Source organism: Molothrus ater, chromosome 21 (assembly GCF_012460135.2).
Source record: "Molothrus ater isolate BHLD 08-10-18 breed brown headed cowbird chromosome 21, BPBGC_Mater_1.1, whole genome shotgun sequence".
Classification (NCBI taxonomy): domain Eukaryota; kingdom Metazoa; phylum Chordata; class Aves; order Passeriformes; family Icteridae; genus Molothrus; species Molothrus ater.
Window position 1 is genome coordinate 4,606,114 of NC_050498.2, and position 17,311 is coordinate 4,623,424.

Consider the following 17,311-nt stretch of genomic DNA (forward strand, 5'->3'; position numbering starts at 1 on the left):
CAGGATCAAGCACCTTTGGACAAAGCTGATGCCATTTTTGGACTCCAGTGGGAAACTAAACAGCACACACTGTGTAGCATAGCAGGGAAAGGTGTGTCAGCCAAGATGGAACTTGTATCAGTGATGAGAATTAATTGCTGGAACACTTTGCCAAAGGATGTGGTAGAGTTTGCACTCAACACAGTTTTCAAATTATGAGAGGTCTTTCTCCCCCTAAAAATACATAAATATAAACACATGTAAATATATAAATATAAATATTATAGATATATGTTGTAAAAAAAAGACATATAAATATATATATATCTATCATAGAGAGGGGGGTGTGTGATGTATTCAGCTCAAGGCACATCCATCCAGGAGAGCCCTGCCAGATGCTCAGACTGGTGAAACTGGTGACCACCAAACCCCAGCTGCCCATCCCTGACACAGCTCAGCACTGGATTTGCTGCTCTAAAGGCTCTCCACAAACCACCAGGACATGGGAACAGGGTCCTGGCAGCATCCCCTGGCAGCACTGAGCTCCCTCAGCTGACAAACCTGCCTGTGGGAAGGGAATGTCCAGGGTGCAAAACTGGCATCCAAATTTTGGCTTGAGACTGGACACACACCAAGGCAAGCCAGAGGTGCCCCACTGGCCATGGGCTGCCATGGAGCAGGGAAAGGCTGGGTCAGAGAGCCCAGAAGGGGCCTGTGGCAGCACTGTGCCAAGGAAAAGCTGATTTATGTGCAACCAGCTGCAGTTAATGTTCACCCAGCAGCATTCTGTGGCAGCTAAACTTTAGACTTAGCTCAGAAAACACTGGCTGAGTGCACAATAAGATCCTGGCAGCCTCCTTCTCTCTCTCCTCAACCACAACAACATCTGCAGCAATGGATGGAGCCTGGGTCTACCTGGTGACAGGAGGATGTGGGTTTGTGGGGGAGAGGATCGTGGAGCTCCTGTCTCAACAAGACTACATCAAAGAAGTCAGAGTTTTTGATTCAGTAGCAAGAGAAGAAGTAGAAGAACTCAGCACAGGTAAGAAAAGGCCACCAACAACTATTTAGTGCCCATAACCCTCCCTTTCCTGGCAGCTGGGAGAACACTGGAGATGCCACAGTTACAGGCATGGGGCAGGAACCTGGACAAACAGACTGGGTGAGGAACAACTTCCAGCTCAGAAATTTTACAGCACAGCACTAAATCAAAGAAAAAAGACCCCTAGGGATGGATCAGCCAAGAGAAGCCTCCCAGTGAGGCTCTGAGTCCCCAGGCAGGGCTCAGTTGTGAGGAGCCATGTGCACACAGAGGCTGTGACATGGGAACTTGGCTGCTCAGCCAGTCTGACACAAAGGGGCTAAAACCAACAAACCAACCCCCTCCTGAGCTGCTCCAACCAGCCACTGCTTCTGAGGGAATAAACTGAAAATCGTGACAGCAACAGAACCAATCTCAGCACCTACTGCAGGCATTGTGAAATAATGATGGAAATAATTGAGAGAAACCTATTGCAGCCTTAAAAAAAGAGAGGGTGAGTCTCAGTAAATACTCAGAGATACTGAATTAATTCATTTGATCCTGTCCTGAGTGCTGCCCTCATGCAGGGTTGAGCACAGTGAGATTTGTTGGGGAAAAGCATCCTGTTTTACTGGCTTCAGGAATACCCATGCAAAACAAGCCAAGGCAGCTCAGGGAGCTCTGCTCAGCTAATGCTGGGCTGGGTTCCCTGTCTCTGACTGCCCAAACCTTCAGCCTGCTTTGAGAGAGGCAAAAAATGCTGAGGGAGATCCTGTGGGGAGATATGGACAGAAAGGGGATGCACCCACAGCAAGTCAAGACTCCCAGGGAAATATCACTATCAGAAACCTCCCTGGCAGATGAACTCAGCAGACTGGTTTCCCCAGCTTTCAGGGAGCCAATTACCTTAAAAGCACCCATAATTGAAGAAAAAGCTGTTTAAACCTTAGGGAGGTGCCAAAATCCCTGCTCCAGGAGGGCTCTGTGGCCTGACACCCCAGCAAACCACAGGCAATGAGGCAGGAGCAGCCTGAGGGGCCATCCCAACCCCATCCTCTGCCCCACCACAGATGTTTGTTCTGTCCCCAGGCCACCCCATTTATCTCTGCCCCACCAGGCAGTGGGTACAGTCTGGCTCCTTGATTTCCCATCTAAACTTACAGGTAGAAGAGGTATTTCAGGATTACTGTCTCTCTCTCTTTTTTTTTTTTTTTTAACAACAATCTCTACCATCTGCAAACCACATCCTTCCACTCCATACTGGTTTCTGCTTCAGGCTAAAGCAGCTCTCACACACTCCTTCCTCCTCCTCTGCTCCATCCAGCACTGCAGGGCACTGCCATTGCTCCTGGCTGCAAAGGGGGAATTGAATTTTGGGCAGTGGCCTTCCCATTGCTGCAAAAAGCTGATGGATTTGGCTCTTCCATCCTGTAATTTATCCTCCTGTTCTACCTGTCATTACAATTGTGCCTTTTCCAGATGACAACAAGCAACAGCTCCTGAGCTGCCCTGGCTCAATTTAATTCCTTCATGAAGAGCAGCTGCCTCTTCCTTGCTAAACCCAAAAACTTCTCTTTGTTCCTATCAAATTTCACTTTTTTTCCCCCTCCCCCTCCAGACTCTGTTAATTCTATTCAGCTCATACTCAAATCCTCCAGCATGGTCCCTCCCAGTCTGATGTTATCTGCTGATTTAATGAACAAATCTGCCACATTCTTGATGAAAACAATCAAAAAGACTCAAATACAGCAATAAGCCTTGGAAAGCCCCAGGGCAGCCACCTACCACAGCTGGCAATTCCCTGGGAACTGTAATTCCACCAGCTTTGTGCTCTCCTTAATGGGGCTTATTTAGCCCATGTTTTACTGACTCCTTGTGAGAATGACGCTGAGTTTCCAAAGCCCTTCAAAAATCAAGATAGATGACATCAACCTGTTCCACAATATCCCTGCAGCCTGTTACCTTGTCATAAGAACAAAGGAGGTTTATCTGGCTTGATTTGTTCTTGACAAATCCATGTCAGCTGCCTCCATCCTGCCCATTATCCCACAGGTGCTCACACACACGTGTTCGAGTGCGTGCTCCTGAATTTCCTGGGGTTGAAACCAAAATGTTCTGTAATTTCCTGCCTCTTCTCTACCTCCCTTCTAAGCACAAGTGTTTCACTTGCTCTGCTGAACTTTCCCAGTGCCTTCAGACGTTCTCCCAAGTAGCTGATAACACATTAAAGGTGCAGTTCCACCCCTGACCTCTTTAGGAGCCCTGGGAAGAGCTCACCAGGCCTTGTCAATTTGGAAATTCCTCATGGTTGCTTTACACCTGGCTGCCTTAACACAGGTGATGTGAAAAAGGCTATTCAACAGTTCAGCCTGATGGCTTCTAGGCTTTCTCAAACAACAGAGGAGCAGAAAAATTCCCCCCAAGAGCCTGCTGACACCCTGCTCTGCCTCTCAGCAGGAGCATCCTCCTCTGGTCCTCCAGCCAAGGGTTTTACCTCTGCTTCATGGACAGCTCCTTCCTTTCACCCTCTATTCTCACTGAATCACCTCTGTGTTTTACTACTAAATTAATATTCATCCTCAATGTTAATTAATTTAATATTAAAACTCCTCAGAGTGAGTCTACTGATTGTTGGCTCTGCTAATGAAGAAAGCAGCTGGACCCTTTGGTAAAATTCCTGTCTCCTCCTCAGAGAACACTCAACCACTTCACCTGCTGGCTTGGATTCCATCCCTCCTTCTGGGCCATGAGGAATAATCCTCTGCCCACCTTGCCCTGTTGGATCCTCTCTGAGAGTTTCCAACCATAACAGCCCCAAAGACCCTTCCCTGAATTGTGGGATCCTCCAGGAATTCCAATCCAGCCCAGCATGAGTGGGGCTCTGCCCAGGGCAGAGGAGACATCTCTGAGAGGAATAGAGGATTTGTCTTTACAAACAAGCTCTGGGTCTGCTGGTGGATAAAACCAGCACTGGGAGATAAAAGAAACAATGGGAAGGATTCCACTGATTGATGAGTGGAAAAAGATATTTGCTTTTACAAATAAACTTTAGGTTTGCTGATAAATGAAATTAGACATTGAAAGACGAAAGAAACAATGGGGAAGAGAAACCCCTAAATTCCATAAGAATTAAAAGGGAGGGTTATACATTAGAGGGAAATCTCTGGTATCGGGTGTTTTGGGAAGTCTGAACCTCCCAAGTACCTCAGCTAATGGGGAAAGAGAGAAGGGAAATGTGGCTGGGAAATGAGGATAAAAAGGAGGCTGCGTCCTCCAAAAATTGGAGAGATCCCAGGGGAATGCCCCATGGCCTCTCCCTTTGTTCTAATAAAGCCAAAAAGGACTCCTCTGTCTCCTTTTTGGACATAAACCTCTAGTGTTTGTGGATTAATTTTCCTAACATCTCCTTCCCAAAGCAACCCCTGAGTGGCTTCTTGCAAGTCCCTGAGGAGTACAGGCTACTTGTCCCAGCTTCTCCCTGGTCTATTCCCAACTACAGGAAAGGAAAAAGAGAAAAATCCTACTTAAATGTTACAACACTGTCTCAAAGCAAGAAAACAAATAGCAGATGCCAAGAGTAGCCAGGCAAGGAGCAGCTACTCTGAGGAAGGAGGAGGTGAAAGGGAACAGGGGGAAAAGTCTGAGTGGCTCTAAGGGAGGAATTTCCTATGAAACTTTTTAAACTTGCTGCATTATTTTCCTTAATCTCCAGTATTTGCAATTTAAACAAAGCTCTGCGGGATGTCTCTTGAAATCACCAGGAGTTGTTCACACAAGCCCTAAAATTCTGTGTCTGAAGGGAAAAGTCCAGCACAGCTTCCCTGGGCCAGGAGTGTCCTGCTGCCCTCGGTGCAGGCTGGGGCTCTGCACTGACAGACACACAGACACACAGACACACAGACACACAGACACAGCCACCCTGCCCCACAGCTGATGCACAACACTGTGTTACATCAAAACCAGATGCAAACCTGGCTTCTTGGAGTTCAAAAAAAAAAATGGAATTTTGCCCTGGTGTGCTGGATTTAAATGGCACAGTCACTATCAGAGAGTGCTTTGCCTTGACCTGCAGAGACGACGTTCCATGCTTTGCAGGAAGGTATAAATTTTTTTTAGTTTGCAGAAAGTACAAATGCTGATTTGATGTATAATTTTTAAAATAATTTTTGATTTCTCATTTTTAAATTTATATATTACACTGAATGGATTAATTTAATTAAATTGATTATTTATCTAATTTATAATTAATTACTTGTTAGTTACTGATTAATTATTAATTATTTATATTTATTTAATTAAATTTTAATTAAAATTAACGAATTAATTTTTTATTTATAAATTTTTGGTAGTTTGCAGAAAGTACAAATGCTGATTTGATTTATAATTTTTTTATTTAAAAACTTTTGTTCAATTTGTAATTTTTATTTCTAAATTAAAATATATTTATTCAATTTAAAATTATGTATTAATTTAATTATTAATTAATAAAATATTTATGATTTATTAATTAATAATTATTTATTATTATAATTGATTTATTAAATGAAAATTTAATTAAAAGAAATAGATTCTTTTTGATTATAGATTTTTTTGTACTTTGCAGTAAGTACAAATGCTGATTTGTACTCCCTTTCCCCCCCTGCGTCTCTGCATTGTTTTTCTGCAGCTCCCACTCGTGTGACAGTGATGAGAGGGGACATCCGAGACCCCGACGCGCTCCTGGCTGCCATGAGGGGGGTGCACGTGGTGCTGCACACGGCTGCAGTGGTGGACTACAGGGGCACGGTGCCCTTCTGGGAGATGAGAGCTGTCAACGTCGGGGGTGAGCCCAGACAGGGCCCTGGGCACAGCCCTGTCCCCTCACGGGGCCCTGGGCACAGCCCTGTCCCCTCACGGGGCTCTGCCCCTGGGCACAGCCCTGTCCCCTCACGGGGCTCTGGGCACAGCCCTGTCCCCTCATGGGCCCTGGGCACAGCCCTGTCCCCTCATGGGGCCCTGGGTACAGCCCTGTCCCCTCATGGGCTCTGGGCACTGCTCTGTCCCCTCACGGGGCCCTGGGTACAGCCCTGTCCCCTCATGGGCTCTGGGCACTGCTCTGTCCCCTCATGGGCCCTGGGCACTGCCCTGTCCCCTCACGGGGCTCTGGGCACAGCCCTGTCCCCTCACGGGGCTCTGGGCACAGCCCTGTCACCTCACGGGGCTCTGGGCACTGCCCTGTCCGTCACCTCATGGGGCCCTGGGCACTGCCCTGTCCCCTCACGGGGCCCTGGGCACAGCCCTGTCCCCTCACGGGGCTCTGGGCACAGCCCTGTCCCCTCATGGGGCCCTGGGCACAGCCCTGCCCTCTCAAACACCTTCAGCCACATCCAGCCACATTTTCTGCTCCTTCTGCCTGAATCCCTCACACCCTGGGTGGGAAAAGATGCCCAGAACCTTTCCAGCAGGGAGGTTTCTTCCTTTGCCCCTCTGTCCTTGCTCAGGGCAAAGGTGCCCAGAACCTTTCTGGCAGGGAGGTTCTCCCTTTGCCCCCTGTCCTTCCTCCTCTCATCAAATCTGGGCTCGGTTTTGGCACAGCTCTCCTGGGCCAGGGCAGAACTTCCCCTGGTGGCACTGAGATGGGTCAGGACACACCTACAGTGGTCTGAAACTGTTTGGTGTGTGACAAGGACAGCAATTAAAACTAAACCCTGTTCTGGATAGCTCATAGCTTTCCCAAGGATTTTGCCCTGTCTATACCAGCACAAGGCTGTACCCGTTGAGCTGCACCCACCAGAAGGGAGTGATGCTGTTTTAATTAGCAGAGTGATGCTGTTTAATTAGTCAGAGTTCCCAGCTATCATGTACCAACAGGCCATGTGTAACTGAGAGCTCCACAGCCCTGTCCTCCTACCACCAAGAGCCAATTTCATGTTTGGTGCAAGATCTGCTTAGAGAAAGTTTGTTCATAAATCTGGGAAATAAGCACAGGCTATAAAAATAATGAAATCCCTATTACAGAAGCAATTCCAGTGGTACCTCAGGCTGTTAGCTACTAAAATAGTCATTAACCAAAAGGAAGGAATTTTATTTTTTTAAAAATATATATACATCTCCAACTCAATTACTGCTTAGGGCTTCGACTATTTGCTGATACATTCAAGGGTAACATTTAAATTCCAGCCTTCTTTTCATTGCTGTACTTGTTTTCAAAACTCAATGCTTTTAAGAGCCTGTATTGTGCTCTCTGTGTTCTGAGAATATTCAGAGCCTGAGGGTTCATGCTGCTTTTTAGTGGCTTTGTGAGCTCTTCCCCCTCACTGTTGCTGTGAGCTCAGTGCTTCAGCTCAGGGAGGATTTACAGAGAGCACTGAACACGGGGCAAGTTCCCTCCTCAGCAAACCAAACCTCTTGCAGATGTTGGTGACATTCCCAGAAAACCACACATGCAAGGATTTTCCAGTGTGACTCTTTGAGGAGCATGGTCTGGGATGGTTTAAGAAGAGCCTGTCCTGCATTTCTGCCTCCCCTTGGACGGCTCCACGTGGAACTCCCCAAAATGGGGCTGCTGCCCTCACTAGGGCTCCTCAAAATCCTGAACTGAGAGATCAGCCTGAAGTTCTCTATTAAAATCATGGCAGATAAAAGAATGAAAATGGTATTTGATACCTGCTGTAGACTCCATGGAAAAAAGCAGGGTCAGGAGAGGTCAAGTATATAATCCTCTAGCTGGCTCCTCTGTGCAACTCAGGCCACAGAAATCCATCCAATTACTGCTCTAAGCCCAACAATTTGTGGCTAAATTGGACCATTCCTTTTCAACAGACTTGTTGCCTCAAATTAAGGGTGCAAGTTAATGGGCTATCTATCATGGCTTTCAGCAAGCCATAACAATGCTGAGGAGTGGTGGTGTGGCTATGGTTAATTATCATTTCTGGCCAAAATTTACATCTTCTGCTTTGATTCCCTCCTCTGTTTCAACCACTGGCTGCTGAATCCTGTTAGAGCCTTGTTGACTGAATTGAAGAGTTCTCTTCTACAAGAATTATTTTTTCCATCTAGTCACTTAAAGACTTTTTAATCTGCTTTTTGTTAAGCTGAATGGATTTTAACTCAGCTGTTTCCAGTGATGTTTCTCACCAGGGGTTCTCAGTTAACTTTACATATTGTGATAGGCTCATGGAGAAGCACATTGATTCTTTTCCACTGGGATTTCAGATGGATTCATGTGCTTGGAAATTATCCTGAACTCAGGATTTCCTTGGTAATTTCAGATTATGCCCTTAAGAGCAAAAAGAAGCCCTCCCACACAAGATCTGCAGACAGGCTCAGGGCAGAGCCTGCTTAGCCAGGCACAAATAGTGTGGAGGTTTCTGGAAGCCAACCCTACAAACTTCCTTTCAGATCTGCCTTACCAGGTCTGAAGGCTCAGTCCTTGTCATTGAGGCTCTCACAGGATCAACTTGGATCAAAATCACAATGAATGCAAAAAACCACCCCTGAAAGAGTCACAAATCATTCAAACCCACCAAAATACTCCAAAATAACCACACTAAACCACACACACTGACCAAATAATTCAGCCAGAACAACCTTCCTTAAAGCAAACCATGTTTTGGATTTGTCTGGATTTCACATGGACTTATAAACTGCCCTCATTATTTTATTTAAAGTTCTGCAGCTATCAGGAGTCTGATGGAGTGGTTTCACCATGTAGCACCCTGCAGCTCTTCTACAGAGCAACACATGCAACTAAAACACTGATGCTTTGCCAGAATGCTGCAGCTCACCAACAACCTGCCCCCAAATGAAAAAATATGGGGTTTTGCTCTGCCAAGCCCTCAGCTTCCCTTTGTCAGCAGCTCTAAAACCCAACTTAAGTCAGTTGCCAATGGCCATGGAGGATCAGGCATATCAGAGCTGTGGATGTGACTGCTACTCATGTTATAAACTATGTTATAAACTACTCATGTTATCAACCATCCCCTTCTGAGAAAATGCAGCCCTCACCTGGGGCTTTACATCTTTTCAGTCATAAAAAAAGATGGGTTAGTTCCAGGTTGGAAAAATGCTGGGAATCTGTTTGGATTTGCACAACAAGAATCAAGACAAGGTGGTTGAATGTTTGTCCTTCCCATCTTGCCCCACAGGAACTGAAAATGTGGTAAGGGCCTGCTGTGCCCTGAGCATCCCATACCTGCTGTACACCAGCTCCATCGCTGCCGTGGGACCCAACACCTCCTGTGAGCCCCTGCTCAGGTGAGCCTCAGCAAACCTTCTCCTTTTACTTTACTTTGTCCAGTCAAACAACTGCAATGCAACTGCAGCCAGGTGGAGATTTGAGCTACTGAGGAGAAGATTTGTGTTCCCCTTCCTGTTTGCTCCTCTTCTCCTTCTTGAAAACCTTTCCTTGCTGCTCTGCTCATTTAGGAACTGTGGCTCTTCCCAGCCTAAGCCTGGCCAGTGATACCCCAAGGTGTGAGCTGTGTGGCCCAGCTGCACTGCCAGGCTGTCCCTGGATCTACAGCCCTGCTCCTCTGAGCCCTAAAATAATTTTCAGATAAGGTTTCACATGCTCAAAGTTTGGGATATGGCCAAATTACATCCTGCTGTTGGGTCAGAGGTTTTGCTCTCCCTCACAATGAGTCAGCCCAAAGGGCAGGTGGTGCCTCACTGCCACCACCACACTGCCCCTTCTCCTCCCAACTCCACAGGGAACTGCTGGCAAGCCTGTGCCCATCTCCTGTTATCAAATGTGGGCAAATCTCATGTAGCATTATCCCAGAAAAAGTAATTGCCCATGAAGTCTTAGGGGAGAGAGGCACTGTGTGAACCTGCAGGATTCAGGTGTAGTCACTTCTTTCTGTTACCTGCTTCTGACCTGAAAATTGTACCCTTCTATCCCTCAAAATCCTTCTTCCTGGAACATGCTCATGGGGGCTACCTCCTGGGCTTCAGGGAATTTTATGCTCAACCCTTCTCCTCTGTTTGGGCTCCCATGAGATTGACCCACAGACCCAGAAGCAGCAGCAGAGCTTTAGAAAAGCCTCTGTGGCAAAAGTGGGATTTGGATCAATGCAAAGACAGTGGTTAAAATAACAATTTTGAGGGGTTTTTTTTGCTTTGATCTCCAGAAGTGACTTTGACAATCAGCTGACATCCCTGCTCAGGCCTCAGCATCAGGATTTGGGAATACTTTTGTATTCCTGGGGCAACAGCACCTGCACCTTGAGAGCAGGGCTGATATTTCTGAAGAAATATCTTAAAAAACTTCAGGGGCTGAAGTTTTAGGTTAAATTTGAGGGCAGTCTGATGTGCATTGGAAGGCTCCTTGCTGATTTCAAGCCTGGTTGTAGCCACACAAACTGGTCAGCCCCTGGAAATTTGTGTGCCAGGGGAGCTGGCTCCAAGTCAAGTGGTGTCTCCACAGGCAGCCAGGCTGGGCACAGCTGCCTTCAGTCATTTGGTTCCAGAAATTTGAGCCCAGCTAGAAAAGACAACTTAAAATTGCCTACAAGCCAAAATTTCATGCTCACAAGTAAGTTAAGGCATAAGCCCCTTGTTTTGAAAAGTGTCTAAGCACTCAAATCTGTAGAATAAATGTCTGGTTTATGAAAAAATCCATGAGAGCAACTCAATCCACTTGGGACCACAAGCACTGGGGACTGTGTCACTGCAAAGCTATGGAATTTGGTCACTAGCAAATACAAATAATTCCTAAGAATTCATGTAGATACAGGCACATACTTGTCAGTATTTTAGTCCTGTGAGTTAAGAGAAAGATGTGAACAGATGTCTTGAAAAAATCAGCCCCAGATCTTGCCTGATCACAGTCCTTTGGCTTGTAAAGCAGGCACCAACAGGGGCAAGAAAACCCACCCAGGCTGATGCTCATGGAGCTGTGAACAGCCTTCCCCACCACAAACACAAACAAAGCCACACCTGGAGCCTTTCAGTGTTCTGTTCAGATTCTCCCATTATCCTGAGAGGAAGCCCTAGAGAGGGGTCTTCATTCTCCAATTATTTTGATTTTAAATGAAAGGAATTAGATAATGAGAAGTATCAGCCTCCCAGCGAAAACTTACCCCACCTGCCTCAGGGGGGGCCCAGGGAGGATTGGGAGCAGCATAACATGGCTCTGCTCTGCAGACTGAAGGCATAGGTGATGCCTCTCTCCTTCCTCCTCTTCCCATCTCCCCACCCCATCTGTTCTGCCCTCTCCCTCACAGTCCAGGATCCTGCCTTTTCCTTTTCCTCTGTCTCCCTTCTCCATCACTGCACTGTAGAATTTATTTTCCTCCCTTTTACGTGCAGGGAATTGGCACAGACAAAGCAGGAGGAGTCTCTGGCCGGGGTGATGGGCTCAGGGATAATGCTCACACCTCAGCATCCAACAATAATAGAAAATGCCTCTGTCAGTCTCAATCCCTGGGAGACAGGCACTGCTGAGATACCTTCTGACAATGCTGCTCCACTCTGATTAGCGTTCACTTATCTGGGATCGTTTTGAAAAGCAAGAGCATTATGCTGAGCTCTTTGTTACTACCAAGCTTCAGAGGGGTGGGGGAAGGCACACACAGCAGAGCCCAGGAACAGCAGGCAGGTTTGTCCCTTTGTGAGGCTGCTGCTTTTCAAAAGCTTTGCAGGGCAAAAAAACAGGAAAAAAACCCCAAACCAAAACCTAAAAAAATTGATTAAAAAAAAAAGAGAAAGCAATTAAAACTAGAACTTCTAGATAACCCCCCACTAATTGTCTTGGGCCTCTCCTGGGCTTGCAACAAACCTTGCACAATCAATCTTTTGTCTTGCTTGTTTTTTGGTTTGTCTCTTGTTCATGCCCTGTAAACACAGGGAGGGGAGGAGGGTTTTGTGATAGAAGCCCAGGGTGTGTGAGGAGTTTGCATTTCTGATGCTCCTAATTTATTTCTGTTGCTGTAGTGCAAGGAGAGCCTGATCTCAGCTGGGATATCTGACACACAACATGCCAGACTGCTGAACAGGCAGGGGCCAGGCAGCTGCACCAGCCACGTTTTACACAGGGAGATCTGAGCACAGAAAAGAGAAAACAACTTGCCAAGGTCAAAGAGGGAGCCTGAGTCAGAGCTGACTCTCCCAAGGCCCAGTGTTTGACAAAAACACCTCTGCTGCAGATTTGCAGGGTGAAGTCCTCACAGGCCACTGAACAGGAGATGTATCTGAGCCCATCTGCCACAGGAGGGTGAGGATTCCTCTTTGCCCTGTGTGGGGTACCCCATGCCTGGCAGGTCCTGGTTTGCCAGGGTGGATTTCTCTTGAACAGCAAAATATAGAGAAAATTAATTTAAAAATGGGAATAAAGTCTCCAGCAGCACATGGAGGGAGGGAGAGCTCATCTCTGCTACTCAGGGGAGCAAGTGGATGCTCCTTCCCCATGCTGCAAGCCAGGTTTCTTCACTCCAGAGCCCTCTGGAGATGTTTAATCAAATCCCATGATGGTCTCAGGCTGATCTAAAACCACAGGGACGTGATGCTGACACCCTTTGGGGAATAGAGCTGCTTTCTGCTTTCTCCTTGGAATTATTCCAGGCCCTGTGAGGCCAGTTGCATGTGAGATCCCACATGAGGTTTGCCCCTTGGCAGCTGTAAGGAGCAGGTTGTCTTCCAGCCACAGCCCAGGGTTCCCTGCTTGTCCTTGGCCATGGGTTCTTTGCTTCTCCTTCCCCTCAAGGGTAATTTGTGAGGGGAGATGAAGGAGCAATCCCAGCCCAACCCTGCTGATTGCAAGGCTTCCAGGAGATCTCCAGCAGCTCCACCACATCCCCAGCAAACGCCTCCCAACTTTAATCAACTCTGTGAGAAAATTAAGTAGCTGGTTTCTCCTTTTAGTTTATGGCTCATGAGAGGCTTTTCTCTGCCCTTGATGAAAAAATGAAGTAGAATTGCTCTCATTTTCCTGCCCTCCATCTTCTTGTGCTCTTTTTACCTTGCTCCGAGTTGCTTAAAAATGTCACTCTGCTGCCTTCTAATTTGCCTGATGGAATGTTATTTCAATCTTGCTATTAGACAAACCTAAATCCAGCTCTGCCCCATGCAAACCTGCCTGTGAACACCCTGAAGCACCTGGTGTTCCTTGGGGCTTTATTCCTCCTAAAGTGCAGTGAGGAGCTGAGATTCCCATTGCTGCCAGGCAGCAGAAACTCCTGGGAGCAGGGAATGCAGAGCAAACCAGCCTGGGACAGATGTCCCTGAGCCCTGTGCTCTGCCCCATTGTCACTGTCACATTTTCTGAAAAATCCCTTCACCAGGATTTCTTCTCCTGGGAAGCTGAGAAGCCTCAGAGAAAAATGAAAACAACAATTATCTGATTTGCTGTCTCCTGTGTTTTGCTGCTTTGGAATGTACATTGAGATTGTTTATACAAAACAGAGGTTCAGGTGATTGTTTCATTGGTTTCATGTGAATTGTTTTAACTAATGACCAATCACAGCCAGCTGTGTCGAGGCTCTGGTGAGAGTGAAGAGTTTTTCATTATTATCTTTTAGCCTTCTGTCAGTATTCTTTATTCTTTAGAATAGTTGTAGTATAGTATAGTATGATATAATATAATATAATATAATATAATATAATATAATATAATATAATATAATATAATATAATATAATATAATATAATATAACAATAAATTAGCCTTCTAAGAACATGGAGTCAGATTCATCATCCCTCCCCACAACAGGGGACCCTGAAAATCCCACACCCCATGGTCACTCCCTGTCTCCCACAATCTGTTCCAGAGGAAATGAGGACACTCAGTACACTGGGGAAGTGGAGCTGCCCTATGGGAAGACAAAAGCCATGGCAGAAAAAATTGTGCTTGAAGCCAACGGAGCAAAGGTACAAAATCCAGTGGTAGCAGCCCTTGAATTACAGCACAGGGCAGGAGGAGAGGGAGATGGAGAAACCCCACAGCTCCTGGCTAAGTGTGTATCCAACCTCTGCCTGGATTTGATGCATAAACCACGTTGTCCTAAGCCTCCCAAAGCCTGATATTCCCACATCAGCAGGAAGCTGCCAGACTCTCCCAGGATCACAGGGTTCTTCCCTTTGAGCCTCTGCTTCAGCTCCAGCAGGAGTGTGACTTTGGAAAGGGCTGTGCTAAATTAGGGCTGAAGGAACCAGGTTCAACTAGTTCATACTGAAAAAAAGTGTAATTTTCAGGCTTTCCAGAGTGACTTAAGAACTAAAAATATTGGTGTACCCAGGACTAGCCCCCTGTTCAGTGTTTTAGGCTTGCAGCACATATGAGTTCTTCTAGACAATTAAGGAGAATGTAAAAATGACATTTGTGCTCTAAACCACTGCCTGGAGCATCTCTGCCCTAGTCCCAGTTTGAGGCCAGCCAGTTGGGCTGGCTTGCTGTGGTACCTGGTTTTGGTTGTTGCAAATCCTCTTTTATACACCAAACTGCAGAAGAATTCATGCCACCAGCACTCTCCAGCCTCTCAAGGAGCACCACATGGGTGCAGGTCTGCAGTGAAAAAAAAAAAAAAAAATCAAACTGGGCACCTCCTTGTGTTCTTAGGGACCCAAAACAGGTGCCAAGCAGGCAGAGCAGCTCTGCAAATGTTGACTCCTCTAGGCCAGAACTCCCAGGGTTTGGATTTATCCAGGAAACCCAGTGTCACTGTGGGAGATCCCATCTCTGGATCCACCCAGACTGGATCCATCCCCTGACATCCCTCCCTGATTTTGCAGCTGAGCAATGGCGGCACACTCAGAACCTGTGTCCTCCGTGCCAACACCGTGTATGGGGAGAAGGCAGGGTTCCTGCAGGAGCTGTACTCGCTTGCCAGAGCCAGGAGGGGTGTTCTGAACTACCTGGAGCCTGAGGACACCGAGAGGAATCACACCTACGTGGGTGAGTGAAGGGCTGAGCTCCTTGCATGGGTGCTACCAGCTTTAGTCACAGGGGATTGTACACGTCAGCTTAGCCATAATCTCCCCAGACTGAGAGATCAGCATGGTGAATGAGCACAAATGGGTTTGGAGCCACAAAACTTAGACTGGCTAAAGGATTTTAAAAGTGTCTCATTACTATTTTCCTGGGAAGAGTTTTCTTTATGCCCTTTGAGAAGTGTTTCAGGGATATATGGGGGGCAGAGAGAAATTCTGTCTGTTTTTAAAATGTTTTTGCTAGGAAAAGACACTTCTTCATTAGAAAAAAAAAATTAAACTACCACTATTTATCAAGTTCTTTACAGAAAAGGCTGCACTACATGACCAGTTTTAGCAAGCAAAGAAATTACTCACAAAACCTATAGGAAGAATTTATTTTGGTGCCTTTCAGGGGTTGTAATTCACCATTAGATCATGCAGGCATTCAGTGATTTCTGTGCACCACACTTATATGTCTTTTTCCAAAAGTGCAGATTTTGAAAATGCTGTTAGAGAAGAATCAGGCCCAGGTAAATCAAGTGACTCCTTCAAAGGCTCACAGTAGAGGCAGGGATAAAACCCTGGAGCACTGCCTCCTATTCATCCTGCTCTCACTACAAAACACTGCCTTTTGCTTCACGTGAACCAGGATCACAAGGCACATTAATTGTCCAGCTCAAAGGGGACACCAAAGGTTTAAAGGATCTTGGAGGCCTGGATTAACTACTCAGTCTCTCTGCAGCACAGCTGAGCACACATGAGTGCCTCCCTGCTTCCCAGCACTGAAGCTGGTACATCCAATGCACTCATTCTATGGTGAACAGGGAAACTGAGCTCCTCCTGAATGGCTGTTCCTCTCCCTCTGTTATTTCTGCAGGGAATGTGGCATGGATGCATGTCCTTGCAGCAAGGCACCTGCAGCTGAAGGCAGAGCTGCTGGCAGGACAGGTGTATTACTGCTATGATGACACCCCAAGCAGGAAGGGTTTCCTGGTCAGGCACCAGCTGCTCTCCAGTGCAGACCCCTCGCTGAGGCTGGGCTCTCACATCCCCTACTGGAAGATGTGGTTGATGATACAACTGCACAGGATCATCAGGGTCATCCTGTCCCCTTTCTGGAGGCCACAGCCTTTCCTCAACGTGCCCCTGCTGAACACCATAGTCACCACCTTCTCCTTTGAGACAGACAAGGCCTCCAGGCATTTTGGGTACAGGCCCCTGTTCACGTGGCAGGAGAGCAGGCTCAGGACTGCACAGTGGCTGAAAGCAGCTGCAGGGAGCCTGGCACCCCCCCAGCTGCAGGAAAAGAAGAACTGAACAGCACTTTTGGGGTAAGGAGGTAGCTTATCACAGCAGCAGGTTTCATCTGAATTCACAGAATCACTGGGTTGGGAGAGACCTTCAAGATCATCGAGCCCAACCCAGCCCCAACACCTCAACTAAACCCTGGCACCCAGTGCCACATCCAGTTATTTTTTTAGACATATCCAGGGGTGGTGATTCCCCCACCTCCTCAGGCAGACCCTTCCAGAACTTTATCACTCTTTCTGTGAAAAACTTTTTCCTAATATCCAACCTATATTTCCCTTGGTGCAGGGAAGGGAGCTTCACAACCTGCACAGATCTTTGGCAAACACAGAAATCCTGGTACAGAAACAGAGAGGGAGAAAACTCACAGGCTGCAAGCTGTGATAGCCTTGCCATGCCAAAATCTCAGCTATTTTGTGTCCCATGGGCATTTGAAACCTTCCTTGCACACACACAGGACTTGCTGGCCTCCCTCATTGCCATGGTGCCACCATGGTGAGGGACTTGTGGGAACAAGAGAGAACAAGCTCAGCTGGGAGATGGTGCCCAGAAAACTCCTTTGTGGTAAAATCAGTGAACCAGTTTTGTTCCACAGCCTGGGAGCCATTGGCTTGGATATTTGGTGGGGTGGCTGTACCTGGCTCAGACACTGAAGGGCTCTTCAGTGATAGTTTTGGGGAGGACAAGTAAAACCCAGCAGGTTATTGCTCTGATTTAGTGTTTAATATAATGAAAAAAAAAAATCCCTTTTCCAAAACTGCCCTTTGCAAGATGCTTCCTGTTACTCTTTACCTGTGGAATACTGAATATCTATTTTGAAATATTATCCCTCTAAAAGAAAAACCTCTGATCTTTGGTCCTAACAAGGCATAGACTGATTTACCTTTAATTGTATGGATGGAGAAGTGATGTCTACAAGCTTAAAGGTGGGATCCATGTATTTTGTAACTCCAAATCTCTTACTACAGAGCTCTCCAATGGCAAAACAAAGCAGATTAAAGCCCATGTTCAGCTGCTGTGCTGGCAGAAAGCAAGTGAAGTGAAGGCCTTAGGGGCTGCATTTATGCTAAATAACGTTTGAACTCCAGGAGGAAGAGGTCATTTCAACTCCTTGCA

The 17,311-nt window shown here is 46.7% G+C and overlaps 1 protein-coding gene across 1 annotated transcript; it reads left to right on the forward strand.

Annotated features, from left to right (window-relative positions):
- The first annotated feature begins 873 nt into the window (after positions 1 to 873).
- On the forward strand, positions 874 to 16,204 carry HSD3B7 (hydroxy-delta-5-steroid dehydrogenase, 3 beta- and steroid delta-isomerase 7). Its single transcript, XM_036394906.1, has 6 exons — positions 874 to 1,021; positions 5,667 to 5,822; positions 9,127 to 9,235; positions 13,747 to 13,846; positions 14,708 to 14,870; positions 15,765 to 16,204. The coding sequence occupies exons 1-6, from the start codon at positions 874 to 876 to the stop codon at positions 16,202 to 16,204; spliced, it is 1,116 nt and encodes a 371-aa protein (XP_036250799.1).
- Positions 16,205 to 17,311: the final 1,107 nt, after the last annotated feature.

Coding starts and splice junctions, on each gene's coding strand:
- HSD3B7 (XM_036394906.1), top strand. CDS start 874: ATGGATGGAGCCTGGGTCTACCTGGTGACAGGAGGATGTGGGTTTGTG. Junction 5,823..9,126: donor GAGAGCTGTCAACGTCGGGG/GTGAGCCCAGAC, acceptor CTTGCCCCACAG/GAACTGAAAATGTGGTAAGG. Junction 13,847..14,707: donor TTGAAGCCAACGGAGCAAAG/GTACAAAATCCA, acceptor CTGATTTTGCAG/CTGAGCAATGGCGGCACACT.